At 36.7% G+C, this 26,687-nt stretch overlaps 2 protein-coding genes across 3 annotated transcripts in view; both read left to right on the plus strand.

The window, feature by feature from the left end:
* The window catches only part of LOC100546506 (sodium channel protein type 2 subunit alpha), a 276,701-nt gene extending 273,300 nt beyond the window's left edge, over nt 1-3,401 (plus strand). Inside the window, exon 28 of the mRNA XM_010713686.2 lies at nt 117-3,401. Within this exon, the coding sequence (XP_010711988.1) occupies nt 117-1,285 (1,169 nt within the window). The 3' untranslated portion in view covers nt 1,286-3,401. The remainder of the gene's footprint in view (nt 1-116) is intronic.
* A 1,831-nt stretch (nt 3,402-5,232) lies between these two features.
* TTC21B (tetratricopeptide repeat domain 21B) overlaps nt 5,233-26,687 on the plus strand; it is a 31,635-nt gene continuing 10,180 nt past the window's right edge. For both annotated transcript variants that reach the window (XM_010713689.3, XM_019617147.1), the window contains exons 1-20: nt 5,233-5,346; nt 5,475-5,604; nt 6,195-6,305; nt 6,851-7,017; nt 7,823-7,945; nt 9,967-10,124; nt 10,884-10,968; nt 11,392-11,490; nt 12,123-12,315; nt 14,451-14,548; nt 14,993-15,193; nt 16,931-17,060; nt 17,518-17,675; nt 18,978-19,202; nt 19,904-20,142; nt 20,435-20,507; nt 21,467-21,577; nt 22,386-22,524; nt 24,145-24,251; nt 25,730-25,918. In XM_010713689.3, coding sequence (XP_010711991.2) covers nt 5,248-5,346; nt 5,475-5,604; nt 6,195-6,305; nt 6,851-7,017; nt 7,823-7,945; nt 9,967-10,124; nt 10,884-10,968; nt 11,392-11,490; nt 12,123-12,315; nt 14,451-14,548; nt 14,993-15,193; nt 16,931-17,060; nt 17,518-17,675; nt 18,978-19,202; nt 19,904-20,142; nt 20,435-20,507; nt 21,467-21,577; nt 22,386-22,524; nt 24,145-24,251; nt 25,730-25,918 — 2,835 coding nt within the window. In that variant the 5' untranslated portion in view covers nt 5,233-5,247. The remainder of the gene's footprint in view (nt 5,347-5,474; nt 5,605-6,194; nt 6,306-6,850; nt 7,018-7,822; nt 7,946-9,966; nt 10,125-10,883; nt 10,969-11,391; nt 11,491-12,122; nt 12,316-14,450; nt 14,549-14,992; nt 15,194-16,930; nt 17,061-17,517; nt 17,676-18,977; nt 19,203-19,903; nt 20,143-20,434; nt 20,508-21,466; nt 21,578-22,385; nt 22,525-24,144; nt 24,252-25,729; nt 25,919-26,687) is intronic.

The following is a 26,687-nucleotide window of genomic DNA, read 5'->3' on the forward strand; positions in this document are numbered from 1 at the left end:
CAGAATATTTTTAATTGCTGCACAGAACATCAATTTTAAAACTATTTTTCTAAAATTATCACTATAATATGGAGAGTGTGGTAATATATTCTTGTTTATTTTTCCTCCTATTTTAGGTATGTTCTTAGCTGAGATGATTGAGAAATATTTTGTGTCCCCTACTTTGTTCCGAGTCATCCGACTTGCCAGAATAGGTCGCATCCTGCGTCTCATTAAAGGCGCAAAGGGAATCCGCACTCTGCTTTTTGCTCTGATGATGTCTCTTCCTGCTTTGTTCAACATTGGCCTGCTGCTCTTCTTGGTCATGTTTATCTATGCGATATTTGGCATGTCCAACTTTGCCTACGTCAAGAGGGAAGCTGGAATTGATGACATGTTCAACTTTGAAACATTTGGCAACAGCATGATCTGCCTATTTCAAATTACCACATCTGCTGGCTGGGATGGCTTGTTAGCCCCAATTCTTAACAGTGGGGAGCCGGACTGTGACCCTAACAAAGCTCACCCAGGGAGCTCTGTTAAAGGTGACTGTGGCAACCCTTCGGTTGGGATTTTCTTCTTTGTCAGCTACATCATCATATCTTTTCTGGTGGTGGTGAACATGTACATTGCTGTCATTCTGGAGAATTTCGGTGTTGCTACTGAAGAAAGCGCTGAGCCCTTGAGCGAGGATGACTTTGAGATGTTCTATGAAGTCTGGGAGAAGTTCGATCCAGATGCAACGCAATTCATGGAATTTGAGAAATTGTCTGATTTTGCAGCAGCTCTTGAGCCTCCTCTTCACCTTCCCAAACCAAACAAAGTCCAGCTGATTGCAATGGATCTGCCCATGGTAAGCGGTGACAGAATTCACTGCCTTGACATCTTGTTTGCTTTCACAAAGCGTGTGCTAGGAGAAAGTGGGGAGATGGATGCTCTCAGAATACAGATGGAAGACCGATTTATGGCATCAAACCCTTCTAAAGCTTCCTATGAACCAATTACAACAACGTTAAAAAGAAAACAAGAAGAAGTATCTGCTGTCATTATTCAACGTGCTTTTAGACGCCACCTATTAAAACGAACAGTAAAACAAGCCTCCTTTATCTATAACAAAAACAAAACTGAAGGAGGGGCTGGTCTGGGCATTAAAGATGAAATCCTTATGGACAAGTTAAATGAAAACTCATTTACAGAGAAGACTGATATAACTGCATCAACAGCAGTTTGTCCACCTTCTTATGATCGTGTAACAAGGGCAGTCAAAGAAAAGCACGAAAAGGAAGACAAAGATGTTCAGAAATAAATAGCAAGCAAAATCATCTATGTGCAAAGTAGTTCATAGCCTGCAAAGGTCATGTGTTTGTGTCAACAGGACTCCTGCTGGAGGTCTATGCCAAACTGACAATTTTTACAAACATACTATACGTTAAAGGTCAGTGCCTATTAAAAGACAGCGACCCCTCGTCAGTAACTGTGACTGTGACATGGGGAAACAACCTTGACAGGATTTAACTGTTCTCACTACCAGCTGACACTGCTGAAAAGGAGAGAAAAAATGGCTACTCAGGCTGTAGGGACCAGCTAAGGAGTGCAAACCAAGTTCTAGTTGTGTGTTTAGCGTGAAACAATACAATAACTCTATCCACTGTTTGCATTTCAACTGCCACATACATCATATTTTTACAGATCTGTGTTGGTGGATTTATCTTTTTTTTATTCATATGTTGTTTGTTACATGTAACTATTTTTGTAAATGGGTCTTCTGTTGGGAAAGGGGGTCAAGCACTACTTTACAGGTATAAGAGCCAGGTGTTCTACTATGCGACTAATATACACACAGAAATGATTTGCATGAAGGCATGCTGCACTTATAGACCATGCATGAAAATAACATTAAGTCACAAAGAACAACTGATTTTAGCTCAGTGTTTCTGGAAAGGAATAATAAATTCTGAGGTGCTTAATTAATGTATTCATGTTGTATCGCGTCCGAACCAGTACTGGTATGCCTGTAAAGTCCCCTGTAACTCACAAAAACAGTAAAAGCAGATGTTTGTTTGTTTGTTTATTTATTTATTTATTTATTTAGCACAGACCATTAAGTTTCAGAAAGTATAGATTTCTTTCTGGGTCTGGAGTCACAGATTCTGTCTTTGTCAAATGTCTTTCTGCATAAAAACACTAAATGAACCTGCCCAAACTGCCAAATTGATCAGAAAGAGCCCTTAATAATGTTGTTCTGCTTTATCCTGCAGTATTGTTTAGCCATCTTCAGCTCTTGGTAAGGTTGATGTTGTATGTTAATGAAAAGCCCTCTGCTATGTAAATAGTAATTTTTAACCTGTGGTGCATGTTTGAGCAAACAGATAATGACCTGAGCACATTTATTGCATCAAATATGTACCACAATAAGTGTAATGTGCAAGCTTTCAACAGGTAAAATTATGTATTATCTACCATTATAGATAGTTTGGATGCTACCAATGCATGTTTATATTGCCTATGCTGCTGTTCCTTTGACTGTCCAGGATTCTTAAAAATGGGAAGCCATACATCAGAGCTAAATGAAGTAAACTATTCAACAAGACCTCATACCTCCATACCATTAAGCAATATTTTGCAGCTATTTAGGAGCTTATTTTATTTACATTTTTGAATTTTCAGTGAAAAGCATATAGTGTATATCCAAACTGTACAGATGTTGAAAACTACTAGACCTGTTGAAAATAATGTTAGAATTTTATAAGCAAATATAAATACTGTAAAAATCATTTTATTTTCTTTTTCAGCATTATGTACATACAACAAGAACTGAATTTTATCTTCAGGTTGACTCCACACCATTTCTTTTTACTTTCTGTCTGCAACACTTTTTCACAGAAGTACTCCAGAGAACATGCTATGACTAAAAGAACAGATAGCTGTAGGTCTTATTTTTTTACTATATTTGCAAACATGTCAATTCTTTATGCAAAATAAGTTCATAATTTGCTTCTAAAACTCTAGTTATTTGTTGTTTTTTTTTTTTGAAGTTGGAAAAAGATGTAAAGTGTTAATTGAATGTTTAAGCAGTGCCTGTGTAACAAATTTTCAAATACACTCTTCCTTTTGCAGAATCCTTAGTTTTTTTCTCATGTTTACATACTTTTTAAAAAAAAATTATTTATAGTGCAGTTCTAAATGTTATCATGGGTCCACGATATTTTTTTCACAGAGAGAAAGTAGCAGAACCATATAATCAAACACATCAGGACATTTTATGTTCCTTACACAGGAAAATTAAATATAGATTACTTTTATTAAAATTATTGGCAAATACTATATTAGTGAACTGCATGCAGGAAAATGCTACTATTACCCTAAGTGAAGCTAAATAACATTATTAATGTGCCGAAATAATAAAGATTACATTTTTTATTGTATGCTTCTTTTGTCGTTATTATCTGACATTAGTTTAAAAACAGTATGCTTTTTAAAATTTCTAATTAATGCATGTCAAATACTGAGCATGATGATTCTGTGTTTCTACAGTACTGCACAGAGTAACTCCATGAGCCACTTCCTGCATGGGAGTCCTCAACGGACAAGTATTACAGCTGTCCTGAATGTGCCTAGGAGGCTCACAGGTAGTAAACTGAATATTATTTAATGTTCTACCTACAGGTTTTAAAACTTTGGTTTTCTCAAAGAGGTAACTTTTAAGACAGATGAGAATTATGTCACTTTCATTTCAGTTTACAGGTAATAGGAAAACAAAAATAATTGTTTCTCCTACCTATTTCAGGTTTTCAATATCAAAGAAGCTGAAATGTTGCTTCAGTACAGGTAGAGTACCTTGAAATTTTTTAGGAGATTTCTTTGAAGGATCATCCTGGATAAGGAAAAAAATTATTCTTACATAATACTTCCTTAGCAACTTAGGACTTTATAAGATGTGAACTATGGGGTAGAGCCATATGGGCTGGATTCATTAGAAAAGCTTACTCAAAGCAGTCTCGGTTCAGAAAATCAGCTTCACCTACTTATTCAATCCAACACTGAATTAGTCATACCTACTTCATGCGTTGCTACAGGCTTGGGGCAGAGTGGCTGGAGAGCTGTGCGGAGGAAAAGAATCGGGGGATATTTGTTGAAATTGTTCTGTCAGGGGAGGAGGATACTCACCTTATCTCTCTCTGCAACTGCCTGAAAGGAGGTTGTAGCAAGGTGGGGGTCAGCCTCTCCTCCCAAGTAACAGTGACTGGATAAGAGGTAAAATCCTTAATTTGCACCAGGAGGCTCAGGTTGGATATTAGGGAAAATTTCTTCTCAGAAAGAGTGGTGAGGTGTTGGAATGGGCTCCACAGGGAAGCAGAGGGGTCACCGTCCTTGGAGGTGTTCAAGAACTGAAGGGATTTGGCACTGAGGGATGTGGTTAGTGGGCATGGCGAGATGGATTGGGGATGGACGAGATGAACTTAGTGGTCTTTTCCAACCTTAGCGATTCTTTGATTGCATTCTCAGATTCTCTGACTGGTTTGCTCCTTTTATTACATGTCATTACTGTTGGATCTTCTAGAGAATGCTTTGCTTATGTGTCGGAGGGACAGCACATCCCTCCTAAAGCAAAGCCATTCAGCAAGAATTGTTGCTGATGCCTGGACACAATGGACAGTGCCTTCAGTCCAAATGGAAAACATGATTTTTACTAAACTCTTCCAACTCTAATTCACTTGAATGGAAGAAATCAGGAAAAAAAGAGAGATAACTTTCTGTATTTGATTTCATTACATTGGTATTTCATTGCTGGAGAGCTTTACAGAGCCTAAAGTGCTCAATATTGTGGTATACAACAACATAACTGGAGCATGAGGCAGTCTTATGTCAGAACAAATGTTACAGCCAGCCATTTAGAATTCCGAGTTCACCAGCACTGGCGGCTCCAGTAGGCAAGCTGGAGGAGGCTGCGCCTGCAGGGCCGGGGCTGGGCGGCTGATGCAGCCGACAGGACGGCACTACGCGCACCGAGACCCCGCGGGCCTTGACGCGCCACGGGAAGAGGCGGGCACGGCGCAGCCCAGTGACAGGGACCCCCCCACCGGGGCTTGTTCAAACCCGCCCTCCCCGGCCTCACAGCCAATGGTAACAGCCTCTCGTGAAGTCGTTCCCGCCCCTCTCCCCTGAGAGTCCGGCTTGTTCCGGCGCTTGCACAGTTTTTCTTCCTGTGTTTCTCCCGCCTCTTTTCTCTTGGAGCCAATGGTAGGGCGCGCTCCTGCCAGCTAGCCAATGGCAGCGCCGCTGGGTTCTTTCCCGCCCCTTCCGGCGGCCTCGCTCTGGTGGCGTTGGCTAGCAACGGCGGAGGCGATGGACGCAGCGGTGCAGCGGGTGCGTGCAGCGGGTGCTGGGGCCGGGAAGGTGCTGAGGGCAGGGGGCGCGCGCGTCGGGTGGCGCCAAACGGGGCCGGCCGCGGGTGAAGCGTTTGCGTGAGCGAATCGAGTTCGTCTCTCTCGCAGGCCCTGCTCAATTACTACTGTCAGGAATGCTACTTTCACCACGTTCGGGCCGCGGCGGAGGAGGCGCTGGGCCGGCTGGGCAGCGACCCGGTGTTCCATTTCTACCGGGCGTACGGCGCGCTGCGCACAGGTAACTCGGAGCGCCGCCTGCCTGCTGTGGCGACGCTCGGGCCGTGGGTGCTCCGCGTGTGGTACTTAATGAGTCCTCCCACCCTCCTGTTCGAATGAGGCAGCTATGAAGCGCGCGGTGCTGGAGAGAGGTGTGGGTCTGTGTTCCTCAGTAACTTTGTGGGCATCAGTCAGGCAAATAGTTTCCTTGGAGGTAATCTGGAACCTAGTCGTGTACCCAGTGCTTTGTGTCACAAGAATTGGTTGGTTTCAGTGCAGCTGTGCCTAACATTGTACCCATCTGCACGTGGGGAGCTGGGGGCTGGTACTCGTTGGGTACTTTTACAAGTTTGATTAGCAGAAGCCATATTTCAGGCTGGGTGATCTAACACATAACTTCTTTCATGTTCTTTGCGCTGAAATGCTTTTTCGTTCCTTGTGTTTGTTTGAAAAGTGTGCACAAACAGCTAAAAATTAACGTAATTGATGAGGAAAGATATTTCAAAAGAGTTGGGAAAAGCACAGAAAAAAAATTGAGTCAGGAGTTTTTGATACTGATCTTCTTTGTTCTCTCAAAGGCTTTGCAGCTTATTTCGTTCTTGCTATCACTAGGTGATATCCAAGAGGGTATTCGACAACTGGAATCCATTAAGAACAGACAGGAGGTGTCACTTTGTGCAATGATGGCACTGATCTATGCCCATAAAAAGAGCCCTAATCCAGGTATCCTCGTTAAAACGATAATGGCTTATGTTTTTAACAGCCGTATGTGAAGACTTGAGAGTTGTAGATGAATTCTGCGTAACTTTAAAGGATATACCCCAACTTTGCTTTTAACATAATATCTTGTACTTAGAAATTTATCAGGACTGTAAATAAAAATATCAAAATACAAAGCTGTGAAGAGTGAAGTCTAAATTTTAAACACTGAAAAAATCATTTACCTGCCAAGGTGAAAAATATTTTATGGAGGAAGAGATTAAAATCAGGTTGCTTTCAATTCTTATTTCCTATTGTCTGTCCGGTATCAGTCCTTCTGAGTAAAACTGCAAGTTTATTAATAAGTCATGAAAGCCAGGCCATTAATATATTTCAAGTTACCTTGGTGAATGTTGAATGAACGAGTGAAATAGCTCTGATTAATGACTCTGCTCTTATTTCTGTCTCCATTGACTAATGCTTTAAGATCATGTATTTCAGTACTTTCTGAAATAAAGGAACAGAAATTAATGTGGGCAAAAGAAAATATTTGACATTTGTCTTTTCAGATCGGGATGCTATTCTAGAGTTGGATACAAAACTGAAGGAGCAACGAAAAACAGCAGGACAACAGGCTCTTTATTTCGCTGGCTTATTTTTGTGGCATCTTGGTCGTGAAGACAAGGCCCGGGAATATGTTGATAGGGTGATCAAAGTTTCTAGTGGTGATAAAGAGGTAGCCTTTTTTTTCTGCATAAAGTAGTAAGAGGACTATGTATGTACTATGAAGCTAGGCTTACTACACTGATGGTATTTTGATGTTCCTTTGATGAACTTTGTGTTTTAATACTTTAACATCGTAATTGCATTTGACAGGGATGAATAAAATTCCTAGTGACTTTTTTTGAACATATTAATTGTCAGTTAGTAAATCAAAGTTCTGCATTGGCCAGTGGAGGTAATTTATGGTTATGTCAGTTTTGTTCTTGCTAGGAGTTGTTATCATGATCAGTATCAAAGCAACAACAAAAAATTGATTATGTCAGTAGAGAGAGTGTCATCTCTTCTGAATCTACAGATTCAAAAACCCAAAGGGTTGGAACAGTTTCAGCAGTTGTTAAAGACAGGTTTTGCCTTTACCTGAATGTAATATAAAATCTGTGTAACTGTTGTATGTAGCAACATCTTCTGCGTTTATAGAGACACTGACAGATACTGTTTTAAGAATCTTTAATCCTGCTTAGTTTGTTAATCTAGATTTGCTCTATTTTTGCTTTTAATCCTTTAAATTATTTAATCCTTACATTATTTGATTAATTTGAGTTTGAATTAATTTATGAATGAATTACTAATGTTTTAAGTTGTGTACTGGTTACAATTTCAATCATATATTTTAGATTATTAATTAAAAGCTTCTGACTTTGATCTCTCTTTAAGTCTCATTTGATAGTATGGTTCTTTCCATTTATTGTTCTGCATAGCATACTTCTTTGTAATTAACTGGCTAATAAGAGCACCAATGTATACAAGTTTTTTTGCAGGGATTGATTCTGAAAGCATGGCTTGATCTCACTTGTGGGAAAGAAACTCATATTAAAAAAGCTGTGAAGTACTTTGATGAAGCACTGCAGGAAGGGAATGATGTTTTTGCTCTCCTTGGTAAAGTACGTTTACTTTGATTTTAACACTTTCTAAATGTGTTAATGTTTCCAGCGGAGGGCCACAAAGATGGTGAAGGGCCTGGAGCATCTCCCCTATGAAGAAAGACTAAGTGAACTGGGTCTGTTTAGCCTTGAGAAAAGACGACTGAGAGGGGACCTGAACCAGGTCTATAAGTATCTAAGGTGTGGGGGACAGAGTGGCGAGGCCAGTCTCTTTTCAGCAGTGTGTGGAGACAGGACAAGGGGAAACGGCCAGAAACTGCAGCATAGGAAGTTCTGCACAAATGCAGGCAAGAACTTCTTCACGATGAGGGTGACGTAGCGCTGGAACAGGCTGCCCAGGGAGGTTGTGGAGTCTCCTTCTCTGGAGATAGTCAAGACCCGCCTGGACACCTACTTGTGAGACCTGGTGTAGGGAACCTGCTTTGGCAGGGAGGTAGGACTCGATGATCTCTGGGGGTCCCTTCCAACCCTATGATTCTGTGATTCTGTGATACTGCAACTTTTTGTTAATAATTAGAGCTTGCTAATGATTAGAGCATGTGCAAGAAGTGGAGATACAGCTCAGTCATATTCTTTTTGTTCAGTTGACTAGATTTTTTTTTTTTAAAGCCTTTAGTGGATTTTAGCAGAAACTAAGTGTGAGTCACTTACGCAATTATTTGAGGAATATAAAAGTTACCAAACAAAAGAGTTCTAGGACAATAAAAATAGCTGACTTTTGCATTTCATTTGGAAACAGCCTGATTTAAATAGTAGCTAATTGTACTGAGTAGCCAGGGTTCATAAGAATTCTCACTTTCTGTCCTGATGAAGACAAAAGGACAGGCAGCACAGTGGTAAATAAGCGATAACTGTTCAAGTGATGAGTTTTTTCTTTGAGTAAAATTAGCTTCCAAGTGACACCTTACGGCCCAATAGGCACCGGTGTAAAAAACGATGGCTACGATGAAATGCAGTCAGTCTGAATGTAAACACAAGGTATGATTTTTAATATGTGCACAAGAAAAAAACTTTGAATTCATTTCTTGCATATGAATAGATGAGTTTTGGTACCATCTGAAAATGTCCAGGTCAGAGGAGTTTTTCACAGCAGATGCTTGTCCACATTATAGAACTACTGTGTGCCATAGCAAAAATTAAAATAAATAAATAATAATAATAATTAAAAATATATATATATATGGTAGTTAAAACACTGCAATGGGGTTGTCTGTGAATGTTTTTGTCTTTTTCTAAGTTGTCATTATTCAATTGCTTGTTTTGAGTGTGAAATATAGAAGACTATAGCTCACAGCAGTGCACAAAGTATTTGGGTACACACGTGTATGTGTTCAATTACCAGTACATTTAAAAGCGTTATTGCAATTAGATTTTAGGCAGATAATTGTTGCTGTTACTTAAGAAACTGTGGTAACTTTTATGTTTGCACTATGGCTCTCAAAAATATGAGATCAGGTGACATGCACACAAGCACCTGGAATATAGTAAGTGAATTTTAAGCTTCGAAGTAAAGTTGAGGACATGAGCCCTAAATTGATTTCTACTCAGCGGAACTCATCTTAAGCTGATACTACTTCTGATGTAGTCTTGTATTTGGAGTGCTGTACAAAGTACTTAAATATTGTTAAGTGTGGCAACAGCAGCGTCCTATGGGGACTGAAGATTTTGGCACATATCTCAACTTTTGAATAAGTTGTGCGATCTGTTGGTTATGTTCAATATCCTGAAATGTTTAAACTGCTTCAACAAAGGTGGTCAAAAGCTACTAAAACAATGCCGCTCTAAAGCTATATATAACATTTTTCTTGTCAATGCTGTGCTAAAGTTAAACTTGAAATAGAGGTGCTTACCCCACACGGTATTTTACACTTCGTCTTTTCATATTTCTGTTGTATGATAATTCTAGCTGATGCTGAAGTAAAACGCATATTGAAAAATGGTTTCTGTACGAAAGGAAATTCTGTATCTTCCCACTTCTGTCAGTGCACAGGATTTGATGTAATTTTTCTTCCTTCCATTAGACACAATATTTTGAGATCCGACAGAATTATTCAGGAGCTCTGGAAACAGTGAACCAGATAATTGCAAACTTTCCAAACTTCCTTCCTGCTTTCATAAAGAAAATGAAGCTACAGCTAGCCTTGCAGGACTGGGAACAGGCAATTGAAACAGCACATAGGTTGAGTATGAACTAACACCTTGATTCTGCTTTTTATATGTTTAGACTGTAAGAATACTTTGGAAAAAGAACAGTTTTAAGTAAAGTATATTAAACAAAATGAACTTCAGTAAGAGCCTTGCCTTGCAATTGTATGTGGGTGCTACACGTGAACCCATTCTGCAGGGAAGAGGGAGGGTCTCTGTTGAGGCAGACCTGGCGTGACAGAAACTGTGATTTCATATGAGAAGTGTGATTTAAAGTGATGGTGTGATACAAGTTATGGCAGTTGTTCATGTCAACACTCTGTAAGGTTGTTCCCCTTGTACCTTGGTTTTTTTTTGTTTTTTTCTTTTTGGTATTTCTGTTAGAGGTATTTTAGCTGGAAAGAAAAGTTCGAAGGTGATGTTACTGAAATGGGAGAAGTCCTATGAAAACATTTACATTTGGAGCTTTCTTGTAGCTTCACGTACGGTAACATCATACTTACACCAGCTCAATTTAGGAACCTGAAGTTTTAATTACTTTATTGAATACTGGGATTCGATCAAACAAGGAGGAGCCTTAAATCCATATAAATCCATATTCAAGTTCTATCATATGAGGTGAATAAAACAGGGTAATAATAACCAATATATTAAAAATGTTTTGTTTTTACCACTGTGATAGATTTACCAAAGCTTTGAAAATGAAGAGAATATTAATTATTTTTGCTGAAAATGATTGTGAATCAAAAAATCTGGTTAGGCTTCTTTAAATGCATGTTTTGTTTGGTTTTAGGCTATTGCAGAAAGATGCTCTCAACTTAGAGGCCACAAGAATGGAGGCCCTGCATTTTCTGTGCAGGGAAGGCAATATACGTGAGGTGAGTCTTGTTGGTTGCGGACAGCTGAGCACAATGCAGCCTTTGTTAGCGGTTAGATCCCACATTCACAATAAGCTTTCTATCTTCCTCCTCATATACTGTGTCTGTATTGGACTGAAGCCCTAGCAAGATGTACAGATCTTGCTTGGTGGGTCTCTTCCACCAGCTGGGATTCAGCTAAATTTATTCACTTTTTGTAGAATATTTAGGGGATATACAATAATCTATTATATTCTCCTTTTACTAATCAATGTATTTTTCTAGAAATTGCAGTTTTTTAGGAAATCAATCTAACGTCTATCTCTGAACACCTCTGAATATAAATTTCAAAATACTGCTATGCAGTGAAATGTTTTTGGTGAAAATTATGTAGTGGTCCTAATCTGTTAATTCTTTCAGTGATGTCATTGATTTTTCTCTAAGGCTTCGACAAGACTGAGCGACCTACTTAAAGCATTGGACAGGTTGGAGCCAAGTAATTCACAGCTCCTCTATAAAATGGCTTTAGCTTTCAGTAGAACAGTGAGTATATTTTCTTTTTCTTAAGCAACAGACAAGTAACCACACATCGTTTGTTTTATTTAACATTTGTACCAGAAAATGTGTTCTAATAAGTGCTTTCCAAAAGATTTAAATAAGTTAACTTGTATGGCCTTTGGTAACTCAATTTGGTAAAGTTTTGCATTCATTTACATTGTGAATTCAAATACTTGAGCAATGTCATTCCTAAAATGTTTTTATTGCTTACTTTTTAAATGAGAAACAGGTTTTCAATGAAAATATACTCAAATATCTTATAGAATGTTTAATAGGACAAAGATTTGTTAAGCTTCATCATACAGCTTTGAAGTGAAAAGCTTCTTTAATCCTTATCAGAACCCTTTTAAGAAGGCATTCAAAGCAACTATCAACTGTGTGGAATTTTCCTTTATGTGGTATTCTGTACTTGTTTGAACCCCAGCACACTTTACTGTTTGAATTCTTATGGAGTTACTGCAATTAATCTTATGTGAGGTTATGGGTTTTTTCCACTGTTGCAGTAATATTAAATGTGCAAACTCTAAAATCTGAAATACCTTTATTTTTTCCTAACTGAATTTGGAGGAAGAAAAAAAAAAAAGAATTCAAACTTTAAGATTGTTCTTACCTTTTAGTGTGGCCGGAACCAACTCATCCTTCAGCACACACAAACGTTAGTTGAAAGAGCATTTAATTTGGATTCTGACAATGCAGAATTCGCTACGGAGCTTGGCTACCAAATGATTTTACAAGGGAAAGTGAAAGAAGCTTTAAAATGGTATAAGACTGCTATGAAACTTGATGAAACAAGTGTTTCTGCCCTAACTGGTAAGGTCTTAAACTTTTTTTTTTTTTTATTGCACTTAAGATGGGAGATGGTTTGTTTATCAAATTTTCCTACTTCTGCTAATATGAATAACAGAACTATTACTGAATAGCATATGGTTCTTGTTTTATGAAATTATTTTGCTAAGTATTTGTTAGATCTGCAGCTTTTGTACGATGTTTATTCTTAAGAAGTTATATCTTCATGTATTCTGATGGTTTCAATTTGTTTCCTTTTGCGGTGCGTACCTAAAATTATATGATATCTTCATTTAACACGCTTTTTCAGTACATGAGGCATTGCCTTATTTATCTGGAGTTACTTGAGAGAGGAAAAAAGCTTTTAAAATTTCATTAGTATCACTAAAGACTAACTTTACTAGGACTGTTTTTCCTTTCCTTCCAATTTTTGGCTCTTTCCTTTTGTGACATTACTATTTTGTGCAGTATTATGTTCTTGGCTTTCAGCAGGATAGTGCATACAGCATTTAAAATGCAGACATGAGGTAACTTATTTTTTCTTATTACTTTGACTAGTGCAATGCATATGGTGTGCTCATTCCTTTTATTTTAATCACGGTGCAAATCTGTATAGCAGATCTGCAGAAGCACGTAACTGCAAAATACGTGGTACTGCAGTGTTGTCACTCCTTAGAGAGTATTAGATCTTTCCCTAAGATAGGGATTAGCAACACTGGGCAGTAGTTATTCATACAGGAGAAGAATGAAAATGTTTGTTTCCTTTCTTTTCCCCACATACTCCTGATTCAGGAGGAAAAGAGCCCACCAAAACATTAGCTATCCACTGCTAGCCTCTTGTTGGAATGATTCTGTGTGGCTGTGCATGTCTGTTAGTGAAACAAGCACAAATGAAGGGAGGGAGCAAATCAATGATTACTGCTTATTTGACCACGGTAAAAGGCTGTTGCTTTATCAGATGCGTTGGTCTGAGTTTCAGCTGCTGTAAATACTCATACAGTTATTTTGTTATCCTTGAAAACCATCCATCAGTTACCATACAATCTGTGGTAACTCAGATTTACCGTCACACGTCAGTGCCTCTGTTTAAACTAGAGCCTGTTTTTTAGTTTGATGCATTCTTCTGGCTGGCTGGGTGTGCACAGACCTGGCTAAAGCAAAGTTATCTGGAGGAGATTATGAGGTAAAGAAAGACATTTTTTGTCTACCCTAGACAACCCTGCCATTCTTTCTGTGACTCATGTATGCAGATGAAGCATTACGTTTCTTCGGACCTCTCCTTGCCTGGGCTGCATCCAAAACACACTATTTTTTTTTATTATTATTATTTTTTAACATACATCACCACTGAAGTTATATTTTAATTGCAGTTTTCTGTCATCTGAATGGCTGTTTTTTATTTTACACTCTTGGGAGCAGACATTGTCATTTCAGTACATTAAAAAGTTAACTAACATTTGTCAAAGTTAGAGAGCTCTTATGCACTGCAGAAATAATAAATTGAAGTGTAGGTGGTAAAACAAGCTGTCTTCTGTGTCCACAGTGAAGACTGAAGTGCATGTTTTCAGCCTAGTTTAGACATGTATGAAACATAATCAGGCAAGACTTCTGATAATTACTGCAGCTTAAGGATTGGAAGATCTTTGGGAGGGAAAGAAATATCTATTTTTGGTAAAGGGAAGATCTCAAGGAAATGAAGAATAGATATGGCATATGTGCTTCAGTCTTTGCATTTTTATCTGTAGCACTGCTTTCTGCTCTGAAAAATCAAATGGTATAAAAAAAATCTGGTTTGGGTGTGGGCTGGGCTGTTCTTTTGTTACCTTATCCTGATTGTTGGATTTGGAAGTGGAGATTTATGGTGCCTTGATTTGTGTTAGTCTAGAACCAGCTGAAGATGTACTGTGCTCAGCTTTGTAGTATTAGGATTTGGATATTTTCACAAAGTGACTTTTTGACATTGCTTATATTAGTTATGTGTCTTCTATCTCTGGTATTTCTAGGTATGTGAGATCTGCATTACTATAGATGTTGGACTATTCTTTTTCTTCTCTTATCACCATTTTATTAAGACATTGAAGAGAGAAGAATTCTAGGAAACAATGCATATGTTTGACTAAGAAGACAAATCTGAAATAAAATCTTTTAATATGTTACAGGAATTATTCGTTGTCAGCTAATACAAGGGCAGCTAGAAGATGCAGAGCAGCAGTTGGAGTTTCTTAATGAAATCCAGCAGTCCATTGGAAAATCTGGGGTAGGAGGCATCTTTGTATATTGAAATACTTTGTTTGCTATCTAAGCAGTGGTCTGCTAGCTACTTCCACATTTCAGTCACTCAAGTGGAGCATTCTAAATTTCAGTTTTCATTCCCTATCGATGTAAGTTAATAGCTTAGCAACACTGTACTGTGTGCTTACTAAGCATTGTCTCTGAAAATGAGTTTGAAATGTTAGAAAGGGTATTAATTTTTGCAGGATTTTTTGGTCAGAAGAACTTAGAGCTGCCTGTACAACTTAAGAGAATGCATTAATGAAGGAATGCAGTGATCACTGGTGTCATTTGCAGTGAACATACTTAAGGTGTTACATATCTCTACGCAAAAAAAGAAATGGCTAACACGAATGATTAACTAATTTTGTATAAATAACAGGTGGATGTATCTGGAATATTTAAAATGTTCTGTTTCTCTATCCTGTAGGAATTATCTTTCTTGCGTGTGGTCCTTGCTATGAAAAAACAAAAGAGACAAGAAGAAGTGATTGCCTTGCTGAATGATGTTCTGGATACCCACTTCTCATCTTTGCATGGTTTTCCTCTTGGTGTGGAGTATTTTGAAAAACTGAATCCCGATTTCTTGCTAGAAATTATTAGGGAATATCTTAGTTTTTGCCCGGCACAGGTAAGCGACTGTATATTGCACCTCTCTGAAAACAAACCATTTTGGAATTTTTTCTTGAGATCGGGCAGTCATGAAGCAAAAGCTTAGAAAACTTTTCCCCTTGAAATGTGAATTTCTATGAGGTAAAATTGCTTTTTAAGATACTATATAATCATTTAATCAAAATAACTGTGTGAATACTTCTCTTGCAAAGTCAGCAGGTACTGTAATATCTGATATTACAGGTGTTACTTACGACATTAGTTTCATGGCTTGCATCTGTATTTGTGCAGAATTTATTTATTTTTATTTTTTGTAGAATCTCTTGTGATCAAGTAACTAAGAATACAGTGACTAGAACAGTCTTAATGAGAAACTTGGTTATTCACTGTACTGTAATTGTTCTGGTACTGAAATATTTTTGTCAGCTCAGGATATCTTTTCATTTTAAGCTTCTTTTGTGTATTGGTAAAAATCTGGACTACTACTTGATTGATATATTACTAATTTTTAATTCTAGATGGCTAACTTGCTGTGACTGAACTTGTTCTGGTTTTGGAGCAAAGACATGTAGGACAGTAGGGACCTGACATCTCTAGAGTTGAAGAAATACTTTTAAAGTACCTCTAAAGAGTGTCTTCTTTAAAGAGATTATTCCTCTGAAATAGCGAGGAGTGATCTTTATTGTTTCTAGCAGATTCCTAGTCAAATTGTAGAACCTTGCCATAAATATTTATGTAAAGCTATAAAATCCAAACAGCAAAAACAGTGAGTGTTCCACTGTCATAACTTATCCCACCGTCTTTGAGGCGATGTGGCTTGTTAGTCTAGAAAAATATAACAACTGCATGTGACTTTGTGCACAGATGGAGATAAATAAGTGTCATTCTATGAAACAGTGTCTGAACATTTCCTTAGGATACATAATGACAATGATGGTTCTGTAATTTGGAATGAAAACTGAACTGTTGTCTTAACAACTGTCCGTAGAAGAATGGGAAAGACAACACCTTTCCTGAAGTTTCATTATACCTTTATTACAAAAAAGAGATTGTAGCTTTGTGAGGGCACCTGTCCTGAAAGGATGTTAGGGTGTTAGGATGAACATAAAGAGGCATCTTTATGTTGTCTTTTTCTTGTTATACAACGTAACTGTTTCATTGGATACAAACTGTTGATAATCAAGAACAACTAAAATGTGATACAGTATAGCAGTTGATGAGAAAGATTGAATGGAAGTGGTTATTTTCAGGCTGCTGTTTTCAATTTGGTAATAGGAGAGGGTAAGCTCTGTGGCATGAGAAGAGCATAGGGGAGACAGCACCAGGAACTTCTCGTCTCTCTGATCATTCCTTCCAGCTTTGACTCTCTTGAAATTCGATTCATGTTACCATTTTGTTGGATCAGTTGGCATGGTAATTCTGAACTTGTTGCCAAATGTTTATGGACAACTCTTCAGTTACGTCAGGTCTGGGTCTGTTTTTCCTGGAATTCATGATGCAGTTTTGTGTTCTTGCTGATATCAACAAGTTGTACTTTAAATGGAAAATGTACCCTTATATTTCTTTCCAACAACAACTTTCATCTCTTCAGCTTTACTATTGTTATTATAGTTTAAAGTGAAACTCAGACTTGAAATGGAATTCAAGCCCAAAGCCTGCTAACAGATATGTTAATTCTAGGTTTTGTTTGTTTGTTTTGTTAGGTTTAGTTCTGTTGTTTTTTGGTTTTCTTAATTTTGTTTTGGTTTATTCCTAGCCTGCAAGTCCTGGGCAGTCTCCTTCACCACTTCTCAAGCACTGTGCTTCTGTTCTTGAAACTGTGGTAAAAACTGTGCCAGGTCTTCAACAAGCTGTTTTTTTAATTGCAAAGGTGAAATATTTATCAGGTAATACTTGTATGAATGGTTAGCTATCTACCTCTCTAGTTTCTCTGATTTTGCTCTTCAGTTGTAAAGTATTTCTTGTCCACTGTGTTGCACTTCATAGCTAAGTGAAGAATACCTGCACTACTTCTGTGATTTACGTGAACGTATTTTAGTTCTATGAACACATTAATGTGATGCTGCATCTTTTGCTTTCCCAAAGAGGCCAGTTATCAAATGATTTGAAGATGGGACAGTGGGAAAAAGTCTTAACTTTAACCTGGTTTTGATTTTTTTGTTCAGAGCTGCAATAAATAAATAAAAAAAATAGTAGTCCTTCATGCATGACTTTGTTCATTCAATGCTAATAGTTATTAAAAAATAAATAAAATAATCAAATTAGTAAATAATGAATTAATGTTCTGTTTAACCTGTGTTTCTTATCAACTACTTTTTCACTTCCTCTTTTTTGACTTCCTAGGGGATATTGAGGCAGCCCATACTAATCTTCATTACTGTCTGGAAAGGGATCCTTCTTATGCAGATGCACACTTACTGATGGCCCAGGTCTATTTGGCTCAGAACAACACTAAACTGTGTTCTCAATCCCTGGAACTCTGCCTGAGCTACAATTTTGAGGTGAGTTGGACAAAAGAATCAAACCACTTTATTCAGTCAATCATCTAAGGTTTTCTGTATGTTTTTTAATATAATGGTCTTTAAAATGAGATTTTTGACTCTTCCACTACAAGCTCTATATCTAAATGCTAATGTGAATGTGGTATCTGAATACTTATCAAATAAATAACAAATTTTTTAACTAGTAAGATTCAAAGGGCAGAACTAATCCATTATTGCAAATACTGAAATTGTGTGAAAATACAAAGGAAGGGATGGCTTTTTCTCCAGTTCTTACATAAGTATTAAAAACAACAAAAACAAAGTTGTATAAACGGAGTTGTTGATTGCAGACAGAGTTCACAGTTGACTTTAAAGGCCAACACAGAGGAACTTGAAAAGGATCCAGTGTCTTTGTACTTCTTACACAGATGCACAATTACTATTGAAGATAACAAAGATGCATGAGGAGTTTAGAAAAGAAAATTCACGTTTTAGCATCATAAATGTTACGAGTTTGAAGATATGCTATGTTGACTTGTTTTATTTGTTTACAGCAGAGGAATTTTCTGATTAATATTGATGAGAGTACATGGTACAGCATTCCTTGGGTCTGAGTTGTTCTAAGTCATTCCTTAGGTCTGAGTTGTTCTAAGTCATTCCTTAGGTCTGAGTTGTTCTAAGTCTCTTGGCAGTGCGTGGCTGAATAGTGGGACAATCAAGCACTTCCTTGCAAGTGTTCTCTCATTTTGATTCCTTCTACCAAATGATGCAAAAAAGCATAAGGTTAACAAACTAATCAGGAGGTACCAAGATGCTTGCAACTTTATGCAAAATTGTGTTTCCCTTATTTAGATCTCCTTTTCTCGTTAGGTCTGTTTTGAGAAGGTGTGAAAATGGCAGACAGGACTTAAGCCACAAAATAATTTTATACCATTTTTAATTGGTAGCCTAATGAAACAAATGTACTTTAATGTGAGAGATGATAAAAATCCATTAAAATTCAGTCTAGTTTAAAATAATTCTGTTTCAAAGTCTGATATAATGAAATAAGTTCATGATTATAAAACAAAAACTAATTGCTATTTTCAGACTCCCAGAAAATTAATATTTACATAAATGCAACTTGAATAGCTGTATTTAGAGGGAAACAGGAACTGAGGTCAATGCTGGGGAAAAAAGAATCTTTCAGGGAGATGGAATACTATGCATGAGGGGAAATCTGGAAATTCCTTCTTTCTCTTTGTGTGTACGTGCAATATATTTTACATATATAGATGTATATGTATGTGTATATGTATATAAATATATTTTTTCCTTTAGGTGAGAGAACATCCAGTTTATCACTTAATTAAGGCTCAAACCCTGAAGAAGATGGGTGAATTATCAGAAGCTATCAAGACCTTACAGATGGCAAGGAATTTGCCTGGAATGAGAAAACATACAGCTTCCTCAAAGGCGAAAGGGAAAAGAATTGAAGTTGATACAAGTGATCGTGTGGCTGTCTTTCTAGAACTAGTAGAGGCTCATTGTTTGAATGGAGAACCGGTAAGATCGCAAACATACCCCGAAACAATTTCTTCTATCTGTTAACAGAATTGTCTAATTCTCATTAGCTTAGAATCTAAAACCATCAATTTTCTGCCAACAAGATGTGTGACGTTTTGAAGATGTGATATCTAACTTGACATCTGATATGTCAAACTTTACAAGAAGAAGTGTGTATTTGCATGTGCTAAACCGACTCAAAATTTTCATGCAAAACTTTAATTTTGTGGAGCACATACTGTTGGTGTTCACTCTCAGGCATGTAGATTAATATTTTGTTGTAAGAATGCTACTAGAAATATTTTTTGATTGTATCCTTACTTTTGTGTGTTAGTATCCTTACTCTCAACTGAATCTTAATATGTCTTAAGGCGTATGCAGAGTCCAAGGGTATAATGTACACACAACATGGTAGTTGGACGGTCAGAGGTCATCCTTTTCTAAATAGAGCTGTTTAGAGCATGGTGTTGTGCAGTTGATTTTTGATCATTTTCTTGTATACATGCAACGTAAGTGAAGAGGAAAATAACATTTTAAATGCTTCAGCAAAAGAAATGAATACTGTGGCTTGGTTTTGCTGCTTTTTTTGTTTTGCTTTATTTTTGTGTAATGGTCTCAGATATAGATTTCCTTATGATGACTTCCTTTTTGTCTGTTCAATAGCAAAAACTGTGTTAATCCTTTTGTTTTTTTAACTGCAGCATGAGGCCGCTGTAGTACTGCAAGATGCCATTGATGAATTTTCTGGAACTCCTGAGGAATTAAGGGTCATGATTGCAAATGCAGATCTGGCAATTGCTCAAGGAGATGTTGAACAAGCCTTGACTGTGCTCCGAAATATTACACCTGAACAGCCTTACTTTGTACAAGCTAAGCTGAAGATGGCAGACATCTATCTTCAGTGCAGGAGAGATAAGAAGTTATATGCTGCCTGCTACAGGTATAAATTTGTGATGTGTATGTGTACTACTTCCCAAGACGTTAAATGGTAGCATCTTGAGCTTCTTTTTTCTTTTTGATAAAACAAGTCGGAAAATTTAGTGATATGATGAACTCAAGTGTTCTAACATTTAAAACTGTAACAGGAATTCTTATTTTGGAAAGATTTCAGACTTTTTATTTTAAGAAATAATAATTAACATCACTAGAGGATAATGTTATCACACCCTACTTGTTTAGATACCAATATTGACGTGTTAAATACTGAACGTGGTTCTGTCCTCTGCTTCCAGAGACCTGGTAGAAAAACTGCCAAGTGCTCATACATTTCTTCTTCTTGGTGATGCATATATGAATATTCAAGAGGTAAGTGCTTGCTAGAAATGAGTAAGTGACTAAGTCATTCCTTTGCTTTGGCAAGTTGAGAGAAGGTGGCATGATGACTCTTAATAATAGGTAGTTTGGAAATAAAGCTCTTATGGATGTTAAAAAATGAAATAACCAACTATTAAGTTCAGATTAAAAGCTGTTGAAAGCGCCTTCTGATAATTCTGGGAGAAAAACTGAAGGAGAGCATTTCCTCTTGAAGAACATTCAGACAAAAACTTGAAAAGAAAGTAGCTAGAGATGTTTTGGAGTAGTTTTTAAGCTTAGAATAAAGTATAATTGTGTTCCGCTACTGAAAGTTTTATTTAAAAATCATGAACTATTGGATTTCAATATTTATGCTAGAAAGTTTTTGGTTACTTGATGGGCTGGAAATCTTGCTCAGTGTTTGTAGAAGATGCACTGTTTTGGGTGAATGTAGAAACTTGAAATATACACACTTAAATTCATATTTTTGGGAGAGTTGATTGGGTTAGAACATGCAACTAATTAGATAAATATTTTGGGGAACTGTAGGTGATTAACAATTGTCTTCTCTTTAATGAAGAAGTACAAAGCAAAATATAATTTCCTCATCTGCTCTTACAGAACTGGAGGAAAGAAACTGAATCTTCCTTGACACTAATTTCACGTGTGCTTTATATTTGTATTAACTAGTGAGATGTGCAGTGGTAGAGAAATTTTCAGAGGGAAAGTAATCTGAAGTGAATTCAAACTCCTTTGTTAATCATGTTCTTCCTGTATTTTGTTTTAACATGAAAACATGTATTTAAATGGGCTGCACACTTTCAGAATGGTCATTTTTCTCTCAGAAGTTCTGTATTTTGTGAACCAGTAGTACTGGCACTTGCTCTAGGAAGTACTACCAGATTTTTATTTTTCACACACATTTGTTGTCGTAATCCTTGACTTCTGTGTTTTTATCTTCACTGTTGAAGCCTGATGAAGCCGTCGAAGTCTATGAGCAGGCTTTGAAGAAAAATCCAAAAGATCCAGCTTTAGCAAGTAAAATTGGAAAAGCCTTAATCAAAACACATAACTATTCAAAGGTATTCCATAAATACTTGTTTAGTTTTGTACGTTGAGTAAGAAGTGTTTAATTTTATAGCAGTAAAAAGACTTAACGTCCTGAAAGTAAATATGCTATGTAATACACAACTGCCCAAAGTCATAGTTGCATATTGGTGGATATAAACCTAATGAATTGTGGTTTTGATGACTTAAAATTGGTATGTGTTTGGACCTGCACTCAAAACAATAGTTAAGTACTTATCCATTAACGTAGTTGTGATACATCTCATATCCTTAGCACTGTATAGGACAAGGTAATGAAGGCTTTAGCTTCTTAATATTGGAGAAAAATAAGAAAATATTTGGGGAAAACTTGTGAGGTCTTACATATTTTTAAACTTCTCAGGATGTCTTGTAATCGTGTTTTTCAGATAGACTTTAGGGAAATTGTTTCTCCTTTTGTATAGTAAAACAGAAATTTATAATTTTGATCTGACTGTTTTTTAAAGATTTTAAAACTGATTTTAAAGCTGAATTACACAGCTTTAGCAGCTAATGAAAATGCAGTTTAATTGACAGTGAACCAGCTGAAGATAATAAGCGTTAACTTGCGTAATCACCAAAATGTGGCACTAATTATTCTATTTCTTTAATTTGGCTCTAAATCTTGGGAAGTCCAAAACTGCAATTACAGGACATCCTATTAATACAGTGATTACTAGAAAATGATTTGGTTACAGAAGGAAGTAGAGAAAGCTCTAAGCAGGAGACACCATTAAAAATAGAAGTAGTAAAATTGTTTTCAGTAAGTTTTCTTTAATAACCAGATTTTTGTATTTCTTCTAGGCAATCAGTTACTACGAGGCTGCCCTGAAAAGTGGTCAGCAGAGTTTTCTTTGCTATGACTTGGCTGAACTTTTAATGAAACTAAAGCAGTATGAAAAGGCAGAAGTAGCACTTCAGCAAGCTTTAGATCACGAGTATGGTATGACTGTCATTAATTTGGAGCATAATGTGCATTACTTGTTTGTGGCTGTAGACAATAATCAAAGTCCAGATCAGCATTTATTATTTTTTAACTATGTAGCACAGGGAACTACAAAGCGATAGATGAAAAATACTCAAAAATAAACTTCAATTTTACTAAAATGCTTGCCAGGATTTTTAAACTTGAAATATCACATCAAGTAAATGCAACTTCAGGCCCCTATGTAGGCAAGTTTTTTTGCTCTTCTTTGCTAGCAGAAGTTCTGATCTGAATTGATCACATGTAAGGTGAGTCATTCCTGCTCTTAAGAGAATAGTTCTTTAAGAGGAAGATGCTACCAGGTGTCTTTCACTGCAAAGAAACCAAAGTTGCAAATTCCTTTCTATGCGTTAGGAATGTGTACTCACAAAGTTAACTCCTTTTTTTCAGAATGTGCAGGGAAATGCTGATCCTCTATTTAACTTTGTTCTCTTAAAAAATAATAATAATTAAAAAAGAAAAAAACATTGGTTTCTCATTTTGTTCTTGACATTTAGAGATCCAGCTAACTTGATAATCTTGCTCAAGAGAACTTAATCTTTTAGTGCAGAAAGATTAAATTAGCACTAAGTAGAGTTTGCTCCATAGACGTTAAAATCTTTTTTCCATCTTACAGTGAAGCAACAACTGTGTGTGTTTTTTTTTTATATCTTTGATATAAGTGCTCCACAAGAAAAAAAAGTAGTATTTCATCAGCTAATGAATTCTTTTTCCATTGGGCAAAGTATTGAATAGTTCAGTATCTATGTTTAGAAATGCTAAAATAAAAAATCCAAAGATGTCGAAGAGAAATGAAATGTAGGGAGTGTTATGGAGGCAACAATCTTATGTAAGGGCTAGAACAAGTTGCAAACTGACTTAGAATAGTCTGTCACAATTACAGCACTTTGGAGACAATTTACTTATATAGTTCAATACATTTATATAAAAAAAAAAAAAAGAAAAGTTTTATAGTATGTAACTGTGCCCAAGACACACTTTCTCAAGAGATTAAAATGAATACGAACAGGAGAACTTGTAGTATGTAAATACTACCTTATGCATAAGTATTTTTGACCATTACTCAGTATTAGCTTACTGCTTTTTCAGCAGATACTAATGCATTTGGTTAAAATAACAATTTATATTCACGTCTGTGTTAGTCTAGCAAAAGAAAGCTACTTTGAGGTCTGAGTGGAAATTTCACAAAGCAATCCTGTGCTTTTTTGGTATGGTGACACTGAATCAATCCGGGTGTTTTTCATTGCCTTTAAGGAAGTTTTCTGTAACAAATATAAAGAATGGCTGTTTTTGGAGTCTTACTGAAGTTACTTACATTTCTGAAAATGCAAATGGACAGGCAGGTAGTTTGTATTCTTTTCACATCTTTGCCTTAAATCTCACTCTATATATAATGATGATTACTCCTTCCATTGCCTGCTAACTCTGCACACAGAGGGACTGTCCCATCACATTCCTAAATAAATAGAGTCAAGCTGTGAACTTCTCACTTAAGGTATTGCCTGGAATATGTAGAGAATTTTGACTTCCCAGAATCAATTCTTAAAAGAATCATGTTTGTTTATGTATTTCTTATAGTTAATGAACTGTCTTCTCTGATGGAAGATGGACGTTACCAGGTTCTGTTAGCAAAAATTTACAGCAAAATGGAGAAGATTGATGAAGCTATCGCTTCATTACAGCAGGTAAAGGGAAGACAAAAAGAAACCCTGTGGAAACTTGCAACATTTTCATTTTTATTCCTTGTTTTGCTTTTATCCTGTATCCTGGTTTCTAATCATAATATTTTTGTGAATAAGAAAAAAGCATACATGGTAGTGATAAACCACCAGTGATTGGTGTGAAACATTAAGATAAATCTAAGCTTTTTTGTGCACTGTCATTTGAATTTTAGATCAGGATTCTGGATACTACTGGAAGGCTGCATTCATACTATGTATTCATTTGTGTGTGGATCAGTTTTAGCAGAGTAGTTGAAAAAGTGTCTAGTACGTATCCTTGCTGAGCACTGAGTGCTATTCGTCGAACAAACAAGGGTAGCTTTCAATGACTACATCTCATTTTTTTTGTAAGCTTGACTGTATTATTTTTAAATAGCAACAGTAAACTGTTAATTCTGGAGTTTAATGTTATCATTCAGTGAGTCTTGAAAGAGCAAATTTGGAAGATACAGACAACATAATCCATTTAGAAGATGCTTTCTCAGCATAGATCTTGAGTAAGAGATTGGATCCTTCTCTTCCATTACAGCTTCAGTCTCAGTAGGACTAGCTGCTCACTCATGGTATTACCTTTTGACAAAAAGCTTTCTTCCCTTGCTTTTCCAGAGTGACGTTAGGAATTCCCTGTGGATTTTGCTGTTTGTTTGTTCTCCTTCCCTGCTGGGCAGAATAGTAGGGTGAAGAAGTGTTTCAGTACAGCTACAGCTTGCCAACTTCAGTTGACAGTTCAACACAGCTCTTCAACTTACTCCTTTCCAAATGAGTGAAGCAGCTCTTTTAAGACTCAATTTCAGCTTGAGCAGAAGGAAGGGAATCCTTTATATAGGAATTAAATAAAATTCAAGTTTATACTTGATCAATTTTCTTTTAATAAGAATTGGGCACAGCTATTTCCTTAGCTGTCGTTTTGATCTTTTGCGGCATCTGCCTTCAGCAGAGGTCTCTAGCTCTGTGGTTCTGTCTTCTCTTAATCACTCTCTAAATGGAGAAGCTTAAAGTAAAATGTGGTAGTTGTTTGCATTTTGGCAATAAAGGAGTTAAGTATGTAGACTTTGACTTTTAGCTTTTGAAGTTTTGTTTGTATGCTTAATTTTAGCCTATTTAAAGTCTACAAAGTATAGACCTTACAGTATTAGATTGACATGCAGTACAGAAGCACGTTGGGACCCCATCTTCTTGAAGTGTTAAATGCTAGGCTGCTTTCCAGTGTGTTTTTAACGTGAGTTTTGAACAAGGAAGGTAACTCAGGAGCTTGGAAAGATGTTAGTGGTTTTTTGTTTTGCCTGGGTTTTCTACCCTCTTCTTTTTATTAGTTGAAGATTTTATTGTGCACATACAAATTTGTAAAAATTGTAGCCATGTTGTTGTAAAATGAACTATATAATATTGATTCCTTCGAAAAAAAGTTGACTGATCCTTTCTTATCCTTCTCTCCATGTTAGGCTCGGGAATTACAAGCCAGAGTACTTAAGCGGGCTCAGACAGAACAGCCAGATGCAGTTCCTGCACAGAAACAGTTAGCAGCTGAAATTTGTGCTGAGATTGCAAAGCATTGTACAGTTCAGCGAAACTATGAAAAAGCAATTAAATTTTACAAAGAAGCACTTGTTCACTGTGAAACTGATAAAAAGGTCAGTTCTCCCTCTGACAATTTTGTATTTGTTTTCCACTTCCTTTTTGATCCTTAGCAATGCGTTTTTCCAGTTATCCACAGCATAGAACTGTATTTGCAATTTTTTCTGTTTTATGATGAAAACCACAAAGGCTCTCTGTACATATTTGGTTTTTTCTGCCTTGAACTTTCTCCTTTTTGTCACTTAAAATAAAATAGCTGTATATATACTGCCAATTTCATTCTATTTACATAAAATCCTCATTTGAGTGGTGATCTGTGTTCACTGAGTAGTCCGTTAGTTTGCCTATATGATAGGACTGTCATCATGCAACAGTTGAGGATGTATAAAGAATGGTACAGTAAGGTACAGTAATAATGCAGGCTGCTCCAGCTTTGCTTGTTGCCTGTCATCTGGAAAGAAATCCTAGCGACTTCAGTCAGTTCACACAATTTCTGTCTCTGCTTCTGTGTCCTAATAGTTCTATCCCTACTTGGTAAGATTCTGATTTTATTCAACAGTGTTGCTATTGCTGAGCAGTGATTATTGTACTGCTTCTCTTTTCCCTTCACTGTGTCTTTCAGATTTTTGCTTTAATGTTCCTTTCTAGCTGCATGGAATACAATGATGTTTTAGCCAATCTAAGACCAAATTTCTGGTTTTTAAAAACTTGTTTCCTGCTTACAGTACTGTGGTAGATGACCAGTTCCATTGATGTTCTTCTCTGACATGCCCCAAGCAGGCATTTTCCTAACTAGCATACTGCTTCACAGTCTTCCACTGTTGT

Source organism: Meleagris gallopavo, chromosome 7, assembly GCF_000146605.3.
Source record: "Meleagris gallopavo isolate NT-WF06-2002-E0010 breed Aviagen turkey brand Nicholas breeding stock chromosome 7, Turkey_5.1, whole genome shotgun sequence".
Taxonomy (NCBI): Eukaryota; Metazoa; Chordata; class Aves; order Galliformes; family Phasianidae; genus Meleagris; species Meleagris gallopavo.